Below are 23,991 nucleotides of genomic sequence, written 5' to 3' on the forward strand. Positions count from 1 at the left end.
TGCGTGGTTTCAAGAGTCTGAGGCATAGCTCCAAGTTGCTGACAAACAGAACAAAGGAGTCTGTGAGGGTGAACACCAGACACCAGTGTGCCTGCCAGGCCAAGAACTGGCTATCGGAGCAGAAGGGCTCAGGCTGGACAGCAGCTGCAAGATAAAGGTTGAGAAGTGTCTGCTGGGCTTGCAGGCTGCAGACCCGGACAGGCGACTACATGGACGGCCCAGAGCCAGGGGCTTGTAGGGATGGGAGAGGTGTTCATACAGCGTGAGGGTGCAGAGGGACCCATGGTTTTCCAAAAAGAAAACTAGGAGGCCCTAGGGTTAAAGGCTATGTATAAATTAACCACTTGGGGACGTGCTGCCTTCTCTTCTTTTCTTAGGATCTCGTTGCGTAGCCCTGGCTGGCCTGGGGCTTGCTGTTTCAGGCTGCCCAGCTTACCGCGGCCTCCCCGGCACCGGGCCGTGTTGGAGTTTGTACATTGTGTTTACTGTTAAGGTGAGAACACAAGACACTTTCAAAAACGTCCTTCTCAGAAAGGTATGAAGGGTGCAGTCAGGGGCCAGAGGGCCCCAGGAAGGACTACCAGCCTCCACTTTCCCATTGCAGAGCTCAACAGGTCTGAGCTTGAGCAGTGACGCACAGGACACCTACCATGGGCCCTGAGACAAGCTGAGCCGTGAGCATGTCAAGACTAGGGAAGACTCAGTTCATCCAGCTCCTGAGGGGCCGTGGGCCTCTGGCCAGGAACTTGGGGTTTTTTTAACAGTGGGAATCCGGTCACTGCCCAAGTTCCTGTGTCCTCCCCTCTCCAGCTGCTGGAGTCAGAAGGACTATTTAGTGGCTTTTTCTTATCTTCGCCCTCTTGGGAGTTCATATCATGACTGTGAACACTCACACATTCTCTCACACACAGGTAGGAACTATTTGGAAAGAAACATTTCTCAATGCTTAACAGTATGTGGGGGCTCTTTATGCATTTGTATCATTCCAAATCAAAATTCTTGGAAGTAAGAAAAGATAAAAGTAACCAGGGACCTTGGGCAGATTCTTTCTGCTGGTGACAATAGGAAGGACCAAGACTAGGGTGGACAGGGGGAGGGGTGTCTGCTGGGGTTTAGACTGCATGTACCCCACCTTCTGGCTTTTGCTGAGGTCCAAACACTGCACACAACCTCTTTCCAGACTTGGCTTAGGAACTTACTGAAGCCGGGGTCACAGAAAGTCTGTCCAGACGGCTTTATTATAATACAAAGTCCAGTGCTCCCCCACTTTGGCTCCTCTTCAAGTGCTACGCAGAGATTTGCTGGAGAAGGCAGAGGTGACTTAAGGCAATAGTGCTTGGCAACTGCTTGCCAGTGGCCTGCCCTTAGCATCCCTGCCTTCCCCACAGCAAGAGGACAGATGCCAAGCAGGTGGTAGGAGGCAGTGAGGAGATGGTGGGCGCAGGGCAGGGGAGTGAGTTCCAGAGAGGGATGCAGGTGGGGGATGGGAGGGGGCTGTCCCCGGAGGGAGGCAGTGGATTCAGGAGGCTGAGTGAGACGCACACCCTGAGATAAAAGACCCTAAGAGACAACTGAGGCACAGTGGTGAGTCCTTGAAAAACGGCAGAATAAGGCAGAGGTCTGGGTCCCTGAGGTGAACCTGAGCCCAGATGGTGGAGTCAGGCGAAGGAGGTGATGAAAACGCACTGTGTGGGGGCTTGAGCTCCCAGCAAGGCAGTCAGGTGAATTCCAGTGGCGCTCAGTACAAGTGGTTGTCAGCCAGGTCCCACACTGCTTGACACCAGTCTGGCGGCCACCATGCCCCCTGTACCAGATGGGCTCTGTGAGTGCTATGTGGCAGTGATACAGAGTCCTGACCTCCAAGACAGAAGACTCATTTTTTGCTTTTGAATGTACCCAGAATCTTGGGAACAAATTTGCCCATTTTACTGTCCCTGGTGTCATCATCTGCCAGGCTGTCTCCTGGCCCAGCACTGCCGGCCTCCTCCTTTTTGCAGAAGACCTCGAAGCGACTGTAGACACGCTTCTCTTTGCGCATGCTTTCCATGCGGCGCAGGAGCCGGTCACGCTCCTCTGCACTGGCGGGCAGTGTGCGGCTGAGGCGGCCCTGTGTCCCTAGGCTGTCTGAGCGGAAGATGGCAGAACACTTGTCCTTGTCGGACATGTCTGGAGACAAGTCTCCTGCAGCTGTTGGGCGACCCAGCTCAGGACTGCTGTGCGAAGGGCTTGCGGCAGGGACTCCGCGGTGCTTCTGGCCATGGGCACTGATTTGCTCCAGAATAGCCTTCGTGTCATCTCGCAGGTTGCTGCTGTACAGGGCATTGGCGGTGGCTGAAGCCAGGCGTACCTTTGGGCTTCTCTCATCGGCAGCAGCCTCTGTGCTGTCACCCCGACCCAGCGAGGGCCGCCGGGGGCTCTCAGGCTGCCCATTTTCCTGTGGGGCTGGGAAACTGCCCTCATCCTCCCCACGCCGCTCACTCTTGGGGCTCAGCAACTGCCTGAGGCGGAGAGAGCCCTTTCGCAGGACTTCCATGGGGCCACCGGTCACCTCTTCGGTAGGCCCAGTCTTCGAAGGCTCCCCAGCAAAGGTGAGACTGCTTCTACGCTCAGGCACGGGGGGCACCGGGCTGCCCCTGCGCTCAGGCACGGGGGGCACCGGGCTGCTCTTGCGCTCAGGTGGGGGCACCGGGCTGCCCCTGCGGTCGGGGTAGGCCGAAGTGGGGCTCCCCTTCTGCTCAGTCAATCCTGTGGTTGGGCTGCCCCTCCGATTGGGAAAACCAGATGTGGGGCTCCCCTTGCGCTCAGGGTAACTTGGGGTGGGGCTCCCTTTTGGCTCAGAATAAGGCAACTGGTGCGTTCCAGGCCCTTCTAGTGGAGGGCTATCTCGCCCTTGTGGAGACAAGGAGCGACCCTGGGTGGAGAGGAAGCGTGAAGGCAGGCGTTCTGTGCTACCCAGCGTGTCGAGCAGCTGCGCAGCAGTCAGTGAAGCTGCCCCTGGGTGTCGCTCCGCCTCCTGATGTAACTGCTGTGCGAAGGAGTCTCGCAGATCAAGCAAGCAACTCTCGAGGCTGCGGCGCTCAGTTCCCGCTCCTCCTGGTGCTACCACCTCCTCCCGCCAGGACTGGGCCACTACAGCCTTGCTGTGGTGGGACGCGGTGATGGGACCCCCTGCGCCACCAGGGTCCCGGGCAGGGCCCTTGTATTTTTCCAGCAGCTCCGCCACCTTTGCCGAGGCACTGGAACGAACAGCCTCTCCACCGGGACCCAGAGTTTCACTGACTGTCTGCTCTTTGTGTAGCAGCTGCACTTTTTCTGTGGTGGCTGCTGTGGTGCCCCCGGCACCCTCGGCTTGTGAGGCAAAGATGAGAGAAGAGCGCAGCCTGGAGCTGCGCTGAATGAGCGGGTTCAAGCGAGAGCGGAAGGAGTCCTGCTTAGCCAGGCTGGTCTCCTCTGTGCCCTCGCGCTCTGAGCTGTCGCCACCGCCGCTTCCTGAGCCTGGTTTTGGCCCCTTGGCTGGGAAGGGTGCAGGAGTGCGGAAGGCGGAGGGGAGCAGGTCCCGGCCCCCAGGAGTCAGCACCTCATCATCATAGGCCTCAGCCTCCATCGGCAGACCCTCCTCCCCACCATCACCGTGGCAGCCGCTCAGGTAGGAGGCCAGGCGCCAGTGACGGAGTCCGGCCCGTCCCTCGGGCCCACCCCTCCGCTCAGGCTCCGCCTCCGTAGTGGTGTCCAGGCCTTGCCTCAGAGATGCTTGGCATGGAAAACGCTGGCCCAGGTTGGGACGCAAGGCCCCATTAGGCTCCGCACCACGAGGGCCAGTTCCAAAGGCAGGATCCGAGCCGTGACGTACCTCTCGGGATGCGCTGGATGGCACATATTCCAGCCGCTGGTGCACCTCTCCACCGAGTTCTGGGAAGCGGGGCCCAGCACCTAGTGCTAAGTCATCTGGTTCCGCAAAGCCAGGTCGGCCTGCACGAAGCTTCTCGAAGAGGCCCTGTGGTCGCGTGGGTGCAAACTGTGGATCCCACTGGTAATGCTGCTGCTGGTAGAGCTGGTCACGTTGGAAGTGGCTGGTCTGGAAGCGGAAGTCATCCCCATGGCTGAGGAATGTTTGTCGCGACACCTGCCGTGCAGCTGCAAAGTTCTCCACTGCTCCTGCCCCGTCGGCTGCTGTGTAGCTGTGCCGCTTGAAGGCGTCCATCTCCAGGTGCCGTGCTTGGAAGAAGCCCCGGGGGCCTGCGAGCTCTCCCATGGGCCCAGCCTCAGCTGGACGCGCCAGTGACCGGAGCCCTGCGTGGGGCTCCAATGCACCCCCAGGCATGCGCTGCAGCTCCTCACGGCGGAAGGCAGATAGGAAGTGGCGGTCGGGGTCTAGAAAAGAGGGGAAGCCCAGGCCTTCTTCCCGGGGCGGTGGGAACAGGAGGTGTGCCCGTTTAGGGAAAGAAAAGGGTGTTGGTGCTCCAACCCCGGGAACGCCCACCAGGGGCCCAGCCCCAGAGTATGGAGCAAGTGCATAGGCATCCATGCGGGCTAGCATCCCAGCTGAGGGCACCAGCGGCTCCGACTGTGCAAACAAGATGCGGAACTCCTCATCGAAGCTGGAGACCAGCTCTCCCTGGAACACATGAGCCAGACTGCGGTGGATTTTCTCGAAGGACCACATGAAGCTGTGGGCGGGATGGTGGAAGTCAGGGAACGGAAGCTGATCAGGGAACTGGGGTCTATAAGGAGTTGGGCTGGTGGGCTGTCTCAAGGAGGGCTTCATGGGAAGGAATGGGACCACAAAGGATGACTCTGTGGGGAGGGGCCAGGGCTGAGGGAAGCCCCCTGGACGTACCTGTAACTCCCGCTCATCACCACGGCACAGTCCACCAGCAAGAACTTCTCCTTCAGATGGCCCTTGAAGGACTTCCCAGTGCGGCAGTAGTAGGTGGGCCCTGCCACCGTGCGCACACGCAGAAACTGGAAGAAAGGGGAGTCAGGTCTTTACCAAAGGCATTTTCCCTCTGCTCCCGGCTCCGTCGCTCCGTCACTCACATCCACGTGGTGCAGGTTGACACGACACTTGTCGGCCATGTCCAGGAAGTGCTGGGCATTCATTTCGTCCAGCAGAATGTAGACCGGGACCCGCCTTGCAGCAGCCTCGAGCACCTCGCTGAGCAGATCCACGTCGGTGAACATGTCCATCACCACAGCTACCACCTGGGAGGCAGGTGGACAGCGAGCGGGTCAGCAAGCGGGAGTCACACGTTCACCCACAAGCACTGTGAAACGACCCTTAGCCCCCCTCAGGAGAGCGGCCACGGGGGGGGGCAGTGAAAGGGACCCAGCAGAGGGACACAAAGCAGGACACCTGACACCGGGAAGTTCATGTGGGGGGTGGGGAGTAGCTGCAACCTGACTGTGTGTGGTCACATCCCAGGCTGTTGGGGCAGGCTTGATAAGGAACAGGGCCATTGTTACAACCTGGAGCAGGGGCAGAAGCAATCTTCCCGGGGTTTGTGGGAGTGTTTTGTTTTTGAATACAGTATGGAGTGTTACTACGTAGTCCAGGCTGGCCTCAACCTCCCTGAATGCTAGGATTATATGCACGAGCCAGTCTTCCTGGCTTAACAGCCTTTTTTTTTCTGTTTGTCAACTGCTTTGACAGTGGGTTGCTCTCAGGGGGACAAGGTCTGGAGAGACCAATGTGCCAACAGCCTCAAGTTTCTGGGTACTGGCCATGATCCTAGGCCAGCAAATGCATAGAGGCTACTAACCAAGGCCCAGGTGACAATGGACAGACGTCACAAAGTGACCCTCCCGCTGAGGTCTGGATGACCAGCACTGGCATCCCCAGCACCAGGAATGCTTTTATTCTTCCCACGCCCTCCTATCCATGCTTCAAAACCCAGCCCAGGCTGCCCTTCACCATCCGTCAAGTCCAGCTACTGCACCTGCTGGGCAGAACGGATCATCCTCCGAGCTTCATCTTTGATGCTGGGGCTGTCAGGTGGCGGTGGCTGTACCAGTGTGGTGACCTCTGTGCCTTGGAAGCCAAAGGTCAGGGGCCAGCCCAGATCCAGCTCAGGCACAGCCTGGTCTGAGTTCACTGGCCAGTAGGTGCCTGAGGAACCATCCATGTCCACATCAGGAGGACTGCCTTCAGGCGGCTCCCGGGCCACATACTGTAGGGGCTGCAGGTGGCGGCTCACATGCTCCAGCTCCTCAGGGCACAGGAAGTCAGGTGCCCCCTCAGAAGCCAGGAAGCGGTTGTAGGCTTCTGGCCCGCCCTCAGTCAGTGCATCCACTGCCAGCCGGTAGTACTCTTTGTAGTGAGGCGGCAGGTACCCGGGTGCCAATGGGTTGTCCCCCTGCGAGCTGCTCTGGGAGCGACGGGCCATGTTGGGGCCAGGGGCCTGGAAGGGCAGGAAGATGCATTAACTAGGGGCAGTAGGACCTCACAAGTAGACACACATAGTTGACAGAGACGCTAGATCTTGGGCTTAGCTTATGCTGGGAGGCCTTCCAGGACCCAACTAAGACAGGCTCAGAAACAGCTCTAGAGGCCATAGCAGGGCCCTGGGGGCAGACATGGGCCACTGATACTCAGCCCTACATCCCCTTCCTGGGGCTGAGACCTTGTTCTCGTCAGGGTCTCGGGGACTGCCAATGTTTGCCCCCATTCCAGACAGGTGAGAGACTTATATCCCATTTGCTTTGTGGATCTCTTTTCCTATAATAATAAGTTGTTGACTAAGACACAAATGCAGTCCAGCAATGAGATTACTCCCTCCAACACCAAGAGATTAGTCTTGTTGGCCCCTGTTGTTACTGCCTGAAGACCCTGGGCAGCGCTCTGGCCTGGTACCTTCACTGTACATAGCTAGCAGGGTGGAGAGACACTGTACCTGGCCAAGGTGAGCTCAGTAGAGCCGAGACTGACTCATCCATGGCTGAAGGCCGTAAGCCCCACCCACACTGCTTCCCTGGGTCCACCCCTGTGTCTTCCTACAACCCCCTTACTGATCTCCCTGCCCCAGCTCCTGAACGTTCAACCTCTCGGAAAGCCTCCCCCTCCCCCTTCGCCTCTGTCCCATCTCAGCTAAGACCTCTCTGGGCCCCAGTCCCTTGGGGTCAGCCACTTCCTTGTAGGGTGTCTACACCCTCCCAGACCCGCGCATCCTAATGGCAACAGACATTCCCAAGACCCTGGCTCACCACCCTCTGCCCCATATGCTGAGAACAAGGCAAACCTTTGAGCTCCCACAGAAAATGGGAGCCCCAGTACGACTGTTCTTGTTCTTCAGTGGCTGGGAGTGGGGGTGGGTAGCAGAGGCTTGTGCTTGAGGAAGGCATTAGAAATAACAACCAAAGCCGGGCGGTGGTGGCGCACGCCATTAATCCCAGCACTCGGGAGGCAGAGGCAGGCGGATCTCTGTGAGTTTGAGGCCAGCCTGGTCTACAAGAGCTAGTTCCAGGATAGCCTCCAAAAGCCTTGGAGAAACCCTGCCTCAAAAATCAAAAAAAAAAAAAAGAAATAACAACCAAACATCTAGAAACCTGCACCTCCGGCCCTGGAAGTTGCCTAAGGGCAGCCTAACCCCATTCCCCACTGCTGCTCGGGTTGGGAATGGCTTGGGACTCTTGCCCTGCCTAGCACACAGGTTCCTGGATGTTAGTCGGGACTAGGAAAAGTAATTCTGCCCAGGGAGTGGAGTGTCAGTGATGCTGCTGTTATGAGGGGACACTTGTCTGGCAACATTGGGGGTCAGGCCTGTGCTGTGTGTGACCCAGGGAGCTACAGAGTCTGTCATCCCTAGGGGCATGGTGCAACACATTAACAGGTCCAAATGTGACAGAGCTTGGAGGTAGGGACACTCCTATGTCTACTTATCCTAAGAAGAGTGCTCTAAATTCCCTTTGGGGCACTGCCCTGACTGTAGGCTGTTGGTTTTCCTTCCTGTCTGCAGAGTAAGGTGTGGCACACTGTTCTGGGGAGGTCAAGGCAGACCACCTGTAGTAAGAATGCTGGCTTGTCTGCCTGGACAGGCCCCAAGCCGTCTTAGACAGCATGCTCAAACCTGGAGCGTAGTCACTGAGGGGGGAATTCCTGATACAAGGAAGACTGAGAATCGAAAGCGTCCAGCCTGTGGACTTCTGGTGAGGAGCCATCAAAGGCACTATTGTTTGGGAAGGGGCCTTGGTCCCGAATGCCCACTGAGGGACGTAGACTCACAAGGCAGTCACCTCAAATGCCCTTATGCTCTTTCGACGACACACATCCCTCTTGACTATGTACCAGCAATGAACCCCAAGAGCCTGCTTTAGGACATCTGCTTATTCAAGTGGGGCCCTGCTGAAGGAAGGATATCCCACCCAAAGCAATGACTCAGCATGAATCATCTGTTGTTGACCTCTGACCTGAAGCCACTCTCCAGGCCCTTCACCATTAACAGCACTAGAAAATGACCCCTCCCCTCCTACCTGACAGGAGGGAGTGTTCCCACATCTGGAAGGGGATCCCATGGGGAAGACGGTGACAGTGGCCAAGTAGGGGTGAGTGGCAGGGGACGTGAGTGGATGGGAATCGGAGGGATGGGGCTCAAAGACCGGAAGTCGATGAGTTACAGATTGCAGGTTAGGCACTGCAAGGCCCAAGGGTGTTACTGTACCCCAGGAAGTTAGCCGCTACCCAGCCAGGCGTCTTTATCTGCCCATCCAGCCCAAGGATGAGGGATCAGGAGTTAGGAGACCCCAGTTTTCCCTGTCCTCCACACAGGGATCCTGCCCCGGACACCCCGGCTCATGGCGGCTTGGGGAGAGGCTCTGGGAAAGGTACGGTCATGCCCAGCCAACATGTAGGCCGCGAGGATGAGAGTGTGTCGCACCCTTTCCCCTACCTCCTCCTGGCCAGCATGCACCTCGGAACCCCCTTACCCAGTACTCCGGGGAGCAGTCACCCTGTCCCCGACCCAGCCCCACGCACGCGCTCTCTGCACCGCCCGGCCCGGGTCCCGAGACCAGACCCAGGTACCGTGGCGCGGAGGCTCCGGCCTCCGGTCCTGCGCGCTGCGCCGTGCCCAGCCCGCGCCGGGGAAGGGACCCTACCTGGCCAGGTGAGCGGGTTCTCGCACAGGGGCAGCAGGAGCCCACCGCCGCCCAGCGGCCTCACGGTCTGGTCCGTCCTGCAGCCACTCCCCGCCGCGGCCCGCCCGCCCGTTCGGCCTGATTCACGCGCCCGCCCCCGCCCCGCCCGCGCTCTGCCTCCTGCCTGCCCGGGCAGCACCTGGGCGGGGCGGCCCCACCCCGACGCGCCCGCATTCCTGCGCCCTCCGCAGCCCGGACCCCGGCCGCGACCCCCGGTCCCATCCTGGCCTCGCTGGCGCCCCCAGCCCACATCCCCATCCCCTACCCCCAAGCGCTCCGGTGGCGCTCCAGAACTGCGCCCCAGATTCTGGCCAGCGCCACCCCCTTGTGCCAGAGTCTCCTCTTTTCAGGACCCCGAAGCCCCTTGAACTCATTTGCGAACGGATAGCTCGAAGCCCCTACTGCCGACCCCTGACCCTCGCCCCGGAAGTTGGGATGACTCGGAAGTTCCGGCTTAGTCGCTAGGAAACTGGCCAGCTCGACGTGAGGGGCGGAGCTTCTGGCCTCTGTGCGTTGCAAGTGGCAGGTGAGGCAGGTAAGGCTGCAGACGGGGACCCCGCCTTACAGCCCGCAGACACACCTCTGCTTTCCCCACCACACCCCTCGCAGACCCATCCTCTCACATGAAACCGACGGCATAGGAGCTCCACGGGCTTTCCCACCCAGATGCCGACAACATAAGGGATCCTGCGCACACAGCCCTGTACCCATGGGTTGTGACTTCGGATGACCCATAAGCAGAAACCCCACCGCCACACAGAATCCGCACCCACTGATGGTGTCTTCATCACAAACCGAAGGCACAGGGGTCCCATCTTCACGCACGTACATTAAAGAGTCTGCATCTCGGATGCTGCAATTACTGGACCTCTATAGACAGGGAACCTCGTGCACGTATCAAGCCCCAGACAACATCCATACACCTAAACACTTAGCTCCTCCTAGGTCCCTGGTCTGCCCAGTTTTCCCTCTAACCCATTTCCCTACTTAGGCCCTGCCGTGAACTCAGTCCTGTGTCCAAGCCAACTCCCACCTACCAGGTTCTCAGTGTCTGCCACCTGCCCGAACACTTTCTGTAAGACAGCCTTCAGTCATTCTCTGGTCCTATTTTCAGGATAACACTTCATCAACTCCATTCCCAGATGCTCCTGTGGCACCAGCAGGGTGGGAACACAGGTGTATGGGGTCAGCGATTGCACTACCTGGATTTCCTATTCAGTGTGCCATCTGAGGGGTTCTAAGGCACTGGAAGACCCTAACACAGGCTGAAGTGGAAAGAAAACTCTTCCTAGGGGAATGAATGGGGGCCAGCAGAGTTTTGGAGGAGAGGGGGTTTGATGGTAGGGAGGGATTGGGCTCAGCAGGCCAGGGTTGAGGGCAGTTGAAGGCATTCGTACACAGCCCGGTGATTTAGAAACTGGTGCCGGAATACAGATCTGTGGACTCCAGCAGCATGGGCTGGGCCATGGCGGTAGAGGGCAGGCACACAAGCATACAGGGAGAGACATCTTGCCAGACATCCTTGACCGCGCTACTGGGCACACACTCAGATAACCAGGGCCAGGCACTGGCTGGGAAGTGTGCTGGAGTTCCAGGGCCAGGGCGGTATGTCCACTGCCTTGTCCCCTGCCCTCCTGAACATACCCTCCCTGGACTTTTCCTTCCCACCCCCAGGAGAATGAGCAGTAAGAAGGGGGGGCCCAAAGCTGCACCAGGGAAGAGGCAGGCGCCCCTCCCTGGGTCCAAGCTTCGAGCTGCTGCTGGTGAGTGCATCCTCTGACCTCCAGGGCACTGCCCCCACGTTGACCTTGAGACCACTAAGTACATAGGGCTCCTCTGAGAAACCCTCCCCTCCAAGTCGTCTTCAAAGGCTCTTTTGGTGCTTGGGCATGGATTTGATGGTTTAAGCTCAAACATCCACTGTAGCCTGGACCTCTAGAGCTGGGGTGGGCACTGGACTCAGAAAGACACACTGTTAGAGCCCCTAGAGGTAGCAAAGGGGTCAGGGGAAGATCGGAGGGGCAGATGGCTAAAAGCAGTGTTGAAGCTGTGTGGTGGTGTCACACGCCTTTCCTCCCAGCACATGGGCAGCAGAGGCAGGGGGATCTCTGTGAGTTCGAGGCCAGCCTTGTTTGTAGAGTGAGTTCCAGGGCAGCCAGGGTAACACAGAGAAACTCTGTCTTGAAAACAACAACAACAACAAAAGCAATATTGAAAAAGAGGAGGGGCCGGGCGTTGGTGGCGCACGCCTTTAATCCCAGCACTTGGGAGGCAGAGGCAGGAGGATAACTGTGAGTTCGAGGCCAGGCTGGACCGACAGCCTCCAAAACAATACAGAGAAACCCTGTCTTGTAAAAACCAAAAAAAAAAAAGAAAGAAAAAAAAAAGAAAAAGAGGAGGACTTGAACCCAAGTTGGGAATCTTCCTAAGTGGTCATCCACTCATTGTTCCACAGTCCCCTCACCCTTCCCTTCCTATCATCTCTCCGCCGCACTTCCAGGCTGAAAGGTTGGGCTGGCTTCTGTGGAACATCACAAAACGGACTCTCCTGTCCTTGTGCCTGCCCTCCTAAAGCCCTTACCACCCCTTTGCTCACGCAACGTTCATTCTGCCACAGCTGTGAACATCTTCCAGCCTGTCTCTCGGGCTCTGCACCCAAACCTACTTCAAGAGGCACCCAGACCTAGATGAAGCCCTACATCTGAGACCAGGCAGTACCAGATTCCCTGGAGCTGGCGGGTGATGGTGACTCCACACCACGCTGGGGTGAAGTCCCAGTTGCCCAAATTAGCCCCAGCTGCGTCTGAGGCCAGTCTTCCTCCTGGAATGAGGATAATGGGTACCAGCACTGCGTGCTGCCTCTGTGATCTCAAGCCTTGAGCACCAAGCTGCAGTAAATAGTGGGCAGGGCAGGTGCACTGGACAAGAAGCCGTCCGGGGTTCTTGGGGAGGGGACTGTCAGTTTTGTTGTCTGTCAACTGTGCACTCAGCTCTCACCCCGCACCTTACTATCCGTGCTGCCCTGGACAGCTCCTGTGGCTACTCGTCCTGGTCTCCTGACACCGCCATCCCCAAACAAGCTCCCTCCCTCCCTTCCTCCTTCAGTGACCGCCAAGCCCTGTGTGATCCGGGCAGACTTGCTGTCCTTCATCTGGGCAACATTCTGTGTAGTGGGCACCAGACCCTCCAGGGATACAGGCCCAGAGAGTTTCTGTAGCCAGCTTGGCCTCCCAGCCCTCATGCATCTATAAGATGCTTGAGTGTCCTCCGTGCCGTCACACTGCCCTTGCCCTCACCCACAGCCCTCTAGGCCTTACCTGGCCTTGGGTTTGCAGTGCCTCGAGGCCCTCACTCCGGAGCTGCTCCAGGGCCACAGCCAGCTGCAGCCCCTCCATGTGCACCCAGGCCTGCTCCTCCTGCAGCTGCTGCAGCCACAGCTGCTCCTCCTGCAGCTGCTGCAGCCACAGCTGCTCCTCCTGCCAGAGCTGCATCTGCAGCTGGACCTGCCGCCTCCGGTCCTCCAGCAGCAGTTGCTCCTGGGCTAGGCACAGCTGGACTTCGTGGAGTCTCAGCAGCTCAGGGCCCAGGGCTGGCATGGGGGCGCCGGCTCCACAGCCCTCCATGTGCTCAGGGGCCAGCACCGGCTCGGATTCCACAGTGATGGCCTGAACTGGCCTCCAGGCTGCCTGTAGCTGCTCTGGCCTGGGGGCCCTCGAGTGTCCCTGAGGAGCCGGCTGAGTGCTGATCACGTGACCTGTCACGGCCACCCCCACCTGGTCCTGAGGGCCCCCTGTGTTGGGGGGCGGGGGCTCAGCCTCAGGGCGCTGCTGCCCAGCTGCCCGCTGGGCCCTGCCCACCCTCTTGCCTCGGGGCTTTCGAGCTCGACCTCGTTTCCCAGACATGGCCCCGGATCCAGTGCTCCTTCACCAGATGTCTGCTCCCCAGGGGCCTGGCTCATCCACTGGCCTTGTTGGGGAGCTCAGAGGACATCCCAGAGGCCACAGTAGGCTGCTTGCTCTCAGCCAGGCTCAGCCCTCTGCGCTCCCTCTCTCCCTGGCTCTGCCTGTAGGCCCCACAGGCCCCACTCTGTGGCACTGGGCCACACCAGGGAGTTTATAGGGACTCTGGCGGCACAGTGGCTCACCCTAACCGAGAAGGCTGACTAACGTGCTGACAGGGTGCGGGACTTTACAGACCACAGACTTCACTGGCCAGACTGGGAGGGGGACTGAGAAACTGGGGGCGGCTCTCAGTAGCTAGACTGTTGCTTGAGTACATGCCTGGTCCTGCCTGGACGTCACCAAGGCCCCCCACCCTTCACTCCACCCTCGGTCGCGGGAAACTCAAACTGTCCACAGAGCTAAGGGCTGCATCTCAAATGCACCAGCCCTGAATGCCCAGACCCTCACCGACCATAGGCCATCTCAATCCAACTGGCCACCGGAGCTCCAAGTCTATGCAGATGGAGCCTGCAGGGCTTGAACTTGCCTGGAGAACTTGCTAGAGATGGAAGGCCACCGTAGCCCAGTGTGAAGCACCCTGTGGACTGGTAAAGACACTGAGCCTTCAAAAGCCTAGAAAGAAGAGTCTAGCTTGTCTCCTAACATGGGCGTGGGGCCCGCCTACTGTCATGATTGGGAGCCCAGCTCCCCCTCTGAATTAAAGCAAGGCCCACCTGTTAGTCCCAGGGGTGCAGCTGGGGGTCCAGGACCAACTCTCATCTGAGCCTTCCTTCCCAGGCCTCCTGTTTCGAGGCGCCGCTCCAGGTGGCATCCTCCCCAGTGGTGCCCCAGCCCCCGCCCGCTGACTCACGCCCACGCCCAGGGTCTCATCCCTGCCAGCTCTGCCTCACTGGTCAGACTGGTTTGACTGGTCCAGCCCTGCCCAGCACACACCCCCATCCATCCTGCCCCTGCCCAGGAACCTTAAGAGCAGACAGAGAGCGCCAGCCTGGAGCAGAGCCGGGCAGAGCAGAGCTTTGCTGAGGGGTGTGGAGAAGGGCAGAGGCATTGTGTGGGTGGGAGACAGCGGTCGGGACAGTGAGGGGCACACTTTTTAGGGACTTCCACATACCCAGCCCTGGGGTCAATTGCAGGTACAGGGCTAGGTGTGTCTGGTGGTTCTTAATATACCAGGATTAAGATGTATTTGCTCTTGGAAGACGCTGCTCATTAAAGTTGTGGCATGTGCTGGCCTCATGAGGCCTTCCCTAAGAGCCCAGGAAGAAGCCATAAATGCCACCTGAAGTTGATTGGGTGAGGGACAACTCACATCCTAACATTTCTGCTACCTTCCTTCAGGGAAGCCGGGAGAGAATCGCCAGCTGCAGACGAAGACAGGTCAGCCGGCCAGAGGGGCCTACTCTGAGAACCCCAAGGTCCCTGCAGGTGAGATCCCGGGTGTCCTACGTCTGCTGAGGGGTGGGCTGGCAGTAAGGGACTTCCCTGGGCCCAGACATGCATAGCATGCACAAGTGTGTGTGTCTACATATGCACATGTGTATGCATGAATGTGCAGGGGCATGTATGCATTCGTGTACGCATATGTGTGTGCATATAGTCTGTGCAGGAGGCAGAAGCACACAGAAGCCCCCTTTCCAGACCTCGCTAGCCCATGGCTCAGGACTGCCTCCCAAAGGAGCATGAGTCTCCTGCGATGAGCTGGTCGCCCCCTGGTGGCAGTAAAATGACCCAGTCATGGGCGGCACTTGGGGAGTCCCACCTGAGTCTGGAGTCCTGTGCCTGGGCTCCAGTACCTATGGGCAGGGCCAGATCTGTCCAGCCTGCTTGCCTCCTGGCTTTGGCCTCAGCTCTGCAGGGTATCCCCAAAGTTCGCAATCTAACAGGTTAAGATCTCACCGCCAATGCCTCCACCCCACTTCAGGTGCCTCTGACTCCCCTTCGGGTGTCTTGAAGGCAGCACATCCAGCCTAAGTGTCTCTAAACTCACTCCAGTGTCCCTCCGTCCACGATGCTCCCAGTGACTGATGCCTGGACCCATCCCAGCCAGCCCCATTGTTCAGCACTTTCCCTGCCCAGTTTCTAGGTCTCGCGGAGCCTCAGGTGCCTGCTTCCGTCTGGCCACCGCCTCTCCTTGCCGTTGCCTCTACCTCCCAGATTCTCAGAGCAGCCACAGGGTGTGCAGCACTGGGAGGTGCTGCACCGTGCTTCCTGTGAAAACCTGTTACTTGTCCGCCTCTTCCATTCCCGTCCTCTGGTCCTGGATAAAGGACGAGCCTTGTCCTGAGGACAGAATGCACGGGACGTCTGTAGGTTGTTGTAGCATAGTCTCACATGCCTGATACATTGGCATGGTTCTGTATGCCTCAAGGTCAAACAGTCCTGCGACTGGAGCAGAGACAGATGTGTGGGGACACAATGCCCAGAAGACACAGACCACACAGGAGGACTCGGCGTCCACACCGAGTGCAGTTTCTTGTGTTGCAGCACCACTCAAGTGTTGCCTCTTGCTGTTGCATGTCCTGGGGAGACCTGCAGTGACTGGGCAGGCCAGACGCAGGAGCATTGCTGCTGGGTGCCAGGAGTACGCATGGGGCTTTCTAGAGAGATCTTTCGGTTTGGCCAGGGACTCTGTGTCCATGTTCCAAAGAGGTGCTGATTTGGCTATTCTCGTGGCTTCTTTGCCTGTGTTAGCATTAGGGGACTCTGGCCTCATAATTTCTTCTTCGGATTTACTTATTTCACATATTTTTCGTGCATCGTGTGCATGCAGGTGGCCGCCGAGGCCAGTCCCCTGGAGCTGACACTGCAGTAGTTTGAAGGCACCTGAAGTGGTTCTAAGATCACAGCTCTGGGTCCTCTGGAAGAGCAGTGATAGCTCTTACCTGTGGCCCCTTACCTTTTGAGAGTTTATTTTTGTTATTTAAAATTATGCGAATGTGGGGGTGGTATGAGCATGGAAGTGTGGTGCCCAGAGAGGCCGGAAGTAGCAATGAACTCACCCAAACCCAAGTCCTCTGGAAGACCAGCAGCTGCCCTTAACTACTGAATTACCTCTCTGGACCCTTCTGGGAGAGGGAATCATCCTGACTTACACCCATTCCCTTATAGTAATTTTTATTTTTGTAGAATCAGAAGTATGATCCCCTTTCATTTTTCCTATTTAAAAGGCTTGTTTTTATTTTCAGTTATGTGAATGAACCTCCTTGTTTATGTGTGTGCATGTACATTGTACATGAAGGTTCCTGCGGAGGCCAGGAGAGAGTGATGGGCCCCCAGGAGCTGAAATTACAGGCAGTTGTGAGACCTGATGTGGGCTCTGGGAACCGAACCCAGGTCTTCGGCAAGCAGCAAGTGCTCTTTAACTGTCCAGCCATCTCTCCAGCCACACCCCCACCTTCATCTCTGATCGTACTATTTGCGTCTTTTCGTTTCCTTTGTCTATGTAGTTAAAGGTTTATTAATTTGCTTTTTGTTTTTTTGAGACAGGCTCTTACTATATAGCACCGGCTAACCTAACCTGGACCTCAGGCTGGCCTTGAACTCTCTCATCTGCTGCCTCTGCTTCCCAAGTACTGGGGTTAAAGGCATGCACCGCCACACACAACCTGCTGATAGTTTCAAAATACCAACTTTGATCTCGCTGATTTTTGTTTTTCCCATTTTGTTTCTATCTAATCTTGATTTTCTTTGCTATCTTTGAGTTTAGTTTAGTTTTCCTTTTCTTGTTAGGGTGGGCTGCTGGTTTGAGGTCTATCTTGTTTAATAATGTGATATTAAATGTCTAATTCCCTTTGGCACTGCTGCACCTGGTAGCTTTTGGTGTGTTGTGTTTTCACCTATTGCTAAACATTTTCATTGTGGTTTTGTCTCTGATACCTTGTTTAAGAAGGCATAGCTTGCTGGGCAGTGTGGTGTGGTGCACACCTTTAATTCCAGCACTCAGGAGGCAGAGACAGGCGGAGCTCTGAGTTTGGGGCTAGCCTGGTCTACAGCGTGAGTTCCAGGACAGCCAGGGCTACAGAGAGAAATCCTCTATTGAAAAACCAAAACGAAGAAAAGAGAAAACAAAAAGGCACTGTTACCCTCGCGTCCTGCGCATTTTCCAACTGTATTCTATTCTGTCCTTGGCCTCTACTTGACCACACTGCGTCAGGACAGGTGCCTCTGAGGACAAGTGGCGCTCAGTGGCAGAGCGCATGTTCTTAAGTCACTGAGATTCCTTCTGTGGCCTGCCACATGTTCCCTGATAGTGTCCCCATGCACTCAGGCATCGTGTGTATGTGGGGGTGGGTCGCACCGCTTTGGGTCCCACGCTGTCTTGTGTTAAGAACTCTGTGTCTCATCTCACTTCCAGTTACTGTTGTAGAGTTGTTTCTCCCTTGACTCTGATGTTTTTTCTGAACATTAATGGTTCATCATTACATGCATGCATACTTAGAACTGGCATGTATTAAATCTTTTGATTATATAGTGTTCTTTTTGTCCTATTTTAAGCCTTTTTATCTTTTTACTGGCATATATTATTTATAGATAATTATATAGTGATTGTACATTTTGGCATTTTCATATAGATATATAATGTATTTTGATCATATCCACCCTTTTTTATTTTTCTTTTTTTGGTTTTTCAAGACAAGGTTTCTCTGTGTAGCTTTGGAGGCTGTCCTGGAACTCACTCTGTAGACCAGGCTGGCCTCGAACTCACAGAGATCCTCCTGTCTCTGCCTCCCGAGTGCTGGGATTAAAGGTGTGTGCTACCAACGCCAGGCTCATATCCACCCTTATTACTCTCTCTTGTCCCCCTCTCCCCTCCACTAATCCCCATCTTCTTTCCAATCAGTCCCCCTTCTACTTTCCTATTATGTGTGTACATGAGTGTGTGCGTGTGCGTGTGCATGCGTGTGTTAGAGAGAGAAAGATAAAGAGGTCATTTCACTAGGGCTGCGTATAGGAATGTGAGTGAGGGACTATTTACAGGAGCACAGGTACCTTACCAGTGGCTACACCAGTAAATAAAACGTCTCTCCTTTCCCAGCAACCATGAACCGACCATAGGTCTCATAGGGGCATCGTAAGTCCCCTCCCTACACTGCATGGACCAAGTCTTGAGCAGGTCTTGTGTGGTAATCACTGCTTTGAGTTAAGGTTATAGTATCCTAGCCTGGCGTTGGTGGTGCACAGCTTTAATCTAGCACTCAGGAGGCAGAGGCCAGTAGATCTCTGAGTTCAAGGCCAGTCTGGTCTACAGAGTGAGTGCCAGGACAGCCAGAGCTACATGGAGAAACCCTGCCTTGAAAAACCAAAAAGAAAGGAAGGAAGATTATATCGATGTCTGCCTGGAAGACAGTGTCATACAGCAGTCTACCCCTTTTTACTGATGAGTTATTTCTTCCATCTCTTCTGCAGTGTCCCCAAGTCTTGCAGAGGATGCGACAGATGTCCTGCTTATGGCTGAGCATTCATTCACTCAGCACTTTGACCAATTATGAGTCTCTGTAGTTACTGCTGCCCACTGCAAAACAACAACAAAAACCTTTCTGACTGAAGCTGACAGCAGCCCTCATCTATGCGTAAACACAATTACTTAGTCACATCACACCTATTTACCAAAACAACAGCAGTATCTTCCCCACTAGGGTCCATGACCTCACCAGCCGTGGTGTTTGGCCAGGTTTACAACACCCGATGTGAGCTCCTTCCTGTGGAGCAGGCCTCAAATCCAGCCAGAAAGCAGTTGGTTGCCCCACGACAGACTTGCCGCTGTTGCACCAATGGGCACCCCTTGCCTGGACAGTCGGCCGTGCCATAGTCAGTGCCCACAGCCGTGTTAGCCTATTGCTGGCAATCCTCCCCAGCAGCCTGCACAGCACCTCCCGGCACTAAGAGGGCAAGCCAGCGGGGGTGGGGGTGGGGGGCTTGCAGCCCTGTTCAGCTTGATTTACCTGTGTCCTTAGAGAAAATATGGTGTTTGTGGCAATAGGTTCTTACCGTCTATTTCTGGTGGATAGCCCACTGTGTGGCATTTGCATATACTGTTGTGGGGGCCTCAGGGATCTCCCTAACCTACAAGTCATTCGGTGGTGGCCCACTCCTGGCACCAAAATTTTCATTTAACAATCTATAACTCCTGGAAGCATCTTTAACCACTTGGGAGGTCTCTATTCAGACTCTTTAAAAATAGGAAATGATATTTTAAAACTACATTACCAAGTATTGGTTTCCTTGTTGGCTTTTTCTCTTTCTTGCTTTCTTTTCTTCCTTTTATTAAGAGTAGGTTACCCTGTTCTTTTCTATTTAAATTTGTTTTTTCACTTTACATACCAACCCCGTTCCCCTCCCTCCCCTTGTCCCTCCCCCCCCCTCACTCCCAGAGCTGGTAAGGCCTTCCTTGGGGAGTCAACACAGTCTGGCACACCAAGTAGAGGAAGCACCAAGCCCCTCCCCCTTACCTAGGCTGAGCAAGGTGTCCCACCATAGGGAGTGGGCTCCAAAAAGCCCGTTCATGCACCCGGGATAGGTGCTGGTCCCACTGCCAGGGCCCCAAGAGATCAAGCCACACAACTGTCACCCACATGCAGAAGGCCTAGTTCGTCCCATGCAGGTTCCCCAGCTGTTGCTCCAGGGTCCATGAGCTCCCACTAGCTCAGGTCAGCTGTCTCTGTGGGTTTCCATCATACTCTTGACCCCCCACCGTTGTTCATGTGATCCCTCCTTCAGCTGAACTCCAGGAGCTCAGCCCAGTGCTTGGCTGTGGGCTACTGCATCAGTTACTGGGAGAAGGTTCTTTGGTGACAATTAGGGGGAGTCACTAATCTGATTAAAGGGGAAAGCCCATTCAGACACCCTCTCCACTATTACTAGTCTTATCTGGGGTCATCCTTTCTGATTCCTGGGAATTTCTCTAGCACTAGGTTTCTCCCTAACCCCATAACGGCTCCCTCTGTCAAGATATCTAAAAGGGGGACCCTAAAAGAGGGACACACACGGAGGGCCCCAGGAAGGGGAAATAGTTGAGATCTCCTGGGTGAACCGGGCTACACAGAGAAACGCTGTCTCAAACAACAACAAGCTTCCCGTGATAGAGAGAAACAGCCGCACCTAGTGGCTACTCTGGGGTCTCCAAAGAAGACAGCAGGGGCACGGATTGTCTCACCTGGGCTGTGTACATACTCACCTCTGTGAAGAGAACTGCCCCCTCCTGCCTCGCCTACTGCTGAGGCCCTGCCCACACTGTAATCACTGTTGGGTTGACTATAGGCTTAGCCCAGGTAGGTTAGTTTTCCTGAGTTCCTTCTCCACAGGAAAATCTCTCAGACCATCTGGGTCTGGCAGCTAAAGGCTAATGCTCTCCTGCGTGATAGCCAGACTGACAAACTGTCCCCAATGAAACCACTGAGACTACCATAAGGGAACCTAGGGTAATGCCTGGAGAGCAGCTAAGTCTCTGTCATTTTAACTGTCATTTAACAGAGACCATTTGGATTATAATTCTTGCTTTAATTTACCCTTCTCAGGTCTCTGATGATGTTTATCAGTTTAATATCAACAAGCACCCAGCTGTCCGCTACCCGAGGGTGGATCTGCCTTGTCAGTCCATTTCATATGTAAAAATCAGACTCACAGACTTCACAGGAAAAGGGATACATTCACAAACAGGTTTTTACCACTCCTTTGTGTAAAGGAGCTTGCTTTGCAATGACTGCTCTCGGTAATCAACCACTTTTGATTCCTGGTAAACGACTGGAAAAAGAAAAGGACTGAGCCTTATGTAGGCAGCGATGGTCTAGGAAAGTGGTTTTAGGGATGTAAATGCAAGTTGAAAGGTCTGAGGATGAGAAGGCTTAAGAAAGTTGTAGGGCTCTAAGAGTAACTCAAGATGTGTAAATGCAAGCTATGAAGGTCTGAGGAAGTGATTCAATGTGAACGAGAGATGGTTTGGGTTTCTTTCCCTCTCTATGCTATGTTATAGTAAGACTCCAGAAGTCCAGCATTGTATTATTAATCAGTGGAGTCTGATAAGCTATTAATCTAGCTCAGGTAAACACTGACTATGATTACCATAGTCACAAGCTCAAAATTTTAAATTCTCTTTGGTTGTTTTCTAAGTATGGCCTTAAAAGTGCTTCTCTGGGGGCGGGGCTCAGCAGTTAAGAGCATTGGCTGCTCTTCCACGGGACCTAGGTTCAATTCTCAGCACCCACATGGCAGCTCACAGCAGTCTGTAAATCCAGTTCCAGGGGACCCAGAACCCTCACACAGGCAAACCACTAACGCACATTAAAAGAAAAAAGTAAGAGCTAAGTATAGTGGAGGCAAAGGCAGGTGGACCTCTGAGTTCGAGGTCAGCCTGGCTGTCCTGGGATTCACTACAAAGTGAGCTAGTTCCAGGACAGCCGGGCTACACAGAGAAACCCTGTTTTGATAAACAAAACAGAGCATGCTTCTCATCATGCTGAAAACGTGTCTGTCTGATTTCTATGCCCAGTCCTCTTGATGGAGGAGAGAGTGCTTGTGGTTTTAATCCAGAACCATTTATGGGAGCCAGGCTTTTGCTATGGCTCAAGGGCAAGTCGGCTCCAGTGGTTTACAGACATTGATAACTGCTTTTTCTACAACGGGATTCAATACAGAGTACAAACAATGGTGACGCTAATATGTGATGGGCGATGTCCTTATGTAGGCTGTGAATATATGTCTCTCTTTTTTGTTTTTCGAGACAGGGTTTCTCTGTATTGTTTTGGAGGCTGTCCTGGAACTCACTCTGTAGACCAGGCTGGCCTCGAACTCACAGAGATCCGCCTGCCTCTGCTTCCCGAGTGCTGGGATTAAAGGCGTGCGCCACCAACGCCCGGTTATATGTCTCTCTTATTGGTTGGTGAGTAAAGCTGTTTCGATCAATGGGCAGGCAGGATTTAGCCAGGCGGGAAATCCAAACAGGGACAGAGAAAGGTAGTAGGTGGAGTCAGATGTCATGTAGCTGCCGAAGAAGCAAGAGAACTGGTAAGCCAAGACCACGTGGAGATACACAGATTAATAGAAATTGATTAATAATTAAGAGAGAGCTAGCCAATAAGAAGCCTGAGAAATAGGCCAGTTTATAATTAATATAAGCCTCTGTGTGTTTATTTGGGACTAAATGGCTGTGGGACCTAGTAGGACAGAAACCTCTGTCTACAAATACGTCTAAAACCTTCATCACTTTTTGTAAACTTGAAAAACTCATGTGAGCTTCAGGGAGTCACACCTTGGATCTACGTTGTCACAGGTCAAGCAGAATCTAGATAAGTACTCCTGTCAGTCAACAGCCTAAGCCATGCCACCTACACCCTAACCCTGAGGGTGGGTTTCTTTCCCTACTTCCACACTCCCAGCTATCAAGACCACAGGGCTGGAAGTTTCAAGTGTATACTCATGGTAAAGACGTTTCCCCTAAGCTCCTCAACTTTACCTTCTGTCCCTAGTCCATGTCTGTCACAGCAGATTTCCTGCAGGCTGCAACCTGACAGCGCCGGGTCATCTCCTCGCTCCAGGCCTTTGGCCAGCTTTCCAGCTTTCCTGTCCCCCTCACCCATGACACCCTAATTTCAGCCAAGAAACAGATAAAGAAGAGATTACGTCACCCTTTATCATCAACAAAGAGGCTGCAATGTCAAGTCCAAAACAGGCTAACTGCAGTGTCTATTAGCACACCAAAGCAGGTGCTGGCTCCCTGCCCTCCAGCATCTCAGAGTCCATGCAGGCCTCTTGGTTCCTCTCACTTCACTCCCCACCCAAAACTCCGCTCACACTTCCTTGTCCCCCCTTCTCATTCCTACATAGCCATTTCAGCTCTCTTGGCTCCTCTCTCCATCTCCCTGTCTCTCTGGCCTCTATGCCATTGTATGTTGGGAATATTGGCTTGCCTTTTGATTTTACAAGGGTTACAATTAGGTAATTGCCTTGAGTCTCAGGAGAGACTTTGGACTTTTTGTGATGATGTTGTTATTGTCTCTCCGTGTGTTCCTGGCTGTTCTGGAGCTCACTGTGTAGACCACCAGGCTGGCTCTGAGCTCACAGGGATCTGCCTAACTCTGCCTCCCGAGTACTGGGATTAAAGCCTTGTGCTTGGCTCCGATTTTGGACCTTTAAACTGAGATTATGAAAGACGGTGGAGACTTTTAAAGTCAGGTTAAATACATTTTGCATTATGGTCTGGTCATGGGCCAATGGGAGTCAAGTAGGCATTTGAATGTGAAATGCTCATTCTATCTGGACACTTGTTTCCCAGCTGGTGATGCTGTTTGGGGAGGATTAGGTGAGACAGCCTCGCTGGAAGAAATACATCCGTGGGAGCAGACTTTGAGGTTAGACAGCCTCGCCTGCTTCTGGGTCCCCTCTTCTGCTTCATGCCCGTGGTAGAAGATGTGAGCTCTGAGCTCCCTGCTCCTGCCGCCACATCTTCCACTTGCCCATGCCTCCCTGCCATGCCTATCCCTCTGGAATGCAAGCCAAAAGAAACTCTTCCTTCTATAAATTACCTTGCTTGTCACGGTAACAGCTTCACATGCATGCAGAAGAGCTGGGGTCAGATGAGTAGTTGCGCTCTGATGGAGCTCTACCTACTATTACTGCAACTGGGACCTTGGTGTGTTTATTGTGTTTATTACGTCTGCCTCAGGGAGGAGGGCCTAGCGAGTCTCAGATGGTAAAGACCAGGAGGATGAGGCTGTGGATGCTAGTTTTACACACACTGACCAATGTGCCTTTGCACACACACACACACACACTCATACATAGAATACAGGAAGAAGGCTTTCCCATTCCCTAGTATGACCCACACGGACGGGTCTGAGTCCTTGGTTCTTGTCATGGCTATGCTCATGCCAACAGCACACATCCATTCAGAACCTCACCTGCTTAG

The 23,991-nt window shown here is 54.7% G+C and overlaps 2 protein-coding genes across 9 annotated transcripts in view; one reads left to right on the top strand and one right to left on the bottom strand.

The window, feature by feature from the left end:
- Positions 1 to 946: 946 nt before the first annotated feature.
- Positions 947 to 13,910, bottom strand: Fam83h (family with sequence similarity 83 member H). Of its 3 annotated transcripts, none has more exons than XM_040736430.1 (5): positions 13,805 to 13,910; positions 5,937 to 6,398; positions 5,038 to 5,202; positions 4,838 to 4,962; positions 947 to 4,667 (listed from the first exon to the last, which is right to left on the bottom strand). In XM_040736430.1, exons 2-5 carry the CDS (start codon positions 6,381 to 6,383, stop codon positions 1,874 to 1,876), a joined length of 3,531 nt encoding a protein of 1,176 aa, XP_040592364.1. In that variant the 5' UTR covers positions 6,384 to 6,398; positions 13,805 to 13,910; the 3' UTR covers positions 947 to 1,873. The 3 variants fall into 3 exon arrangements, with proteins under 3 accessions (XP_040592364.1, XP_040592363.1, XP_021078618.2); XM_040736429.1 differs by lacking the exon at positions 13,805 to 13,910 and adding an exon at positions 12,447 to 13,209; XM_021222959.2 differs by lacking the exon at positions 13,805 to 13,910 and adding an exon at positions 9,091 to 9,219.
- The window catches only part of Iqank1 (IQ motif and ankyrin repeat containing 1), a 31,530-nt gene continuing 15,627 nt past the window's right edge, over positions 8,089 to 23,991 (top strand). Inside the window, exons 1-5 of one of the 6 annotated variants that reach the window (XM_040736435.1) lie at positions 8,089 to 8,538; positions 8,762 to 8,817; positions 9,480 to 9,664; positions 10,804 to 10,892; positions 14,430 to 14,516. In XM_040736435.1, coding sequence (XP_040592369.1) covers positions 10,808 to 10,892; positions 14,430 to 14,516 — 172 coding nt within the window. In that variant the 5' untranslated portion in view covers positions 8,089 to 8,538; positions 8,762 to 8,817; positions 9,480 to 9,664; positions 10,804 to 10,807. Of the gene's footprint in view, positions 8,539 to 8,761; positions 8,818 to 8,972; positions 9,099 to 9,287; positions 9,665 to 10,803; positions 10,893 to 13,568; positions 13,679 to 14,429; positions 14,517 to 23,991 lie in introns of those variants that run through there. The other 5 variants (XM_040736436.1, XM_013125150.3, XM_040736437.1 and 2 more) reach the window with 5 other exon arrangements.

Source organism: Mesocricetus auratus, unplaced genomic scaffold, assembly GCF_017639785.1.
Source record: "Mesocricetus auratus isolate SY011 unplaced genomic scaffold, BCM_Maur_2.0 Super-Scaffold_100055, whole genome shotgun sequence".
Taxonomy (NCBI): Eukaryota; Metazoa; Chordata; class Mammalia; order Rodentia; family Cricetidae; genus Mesocricetus; species Mesocricetus auratus.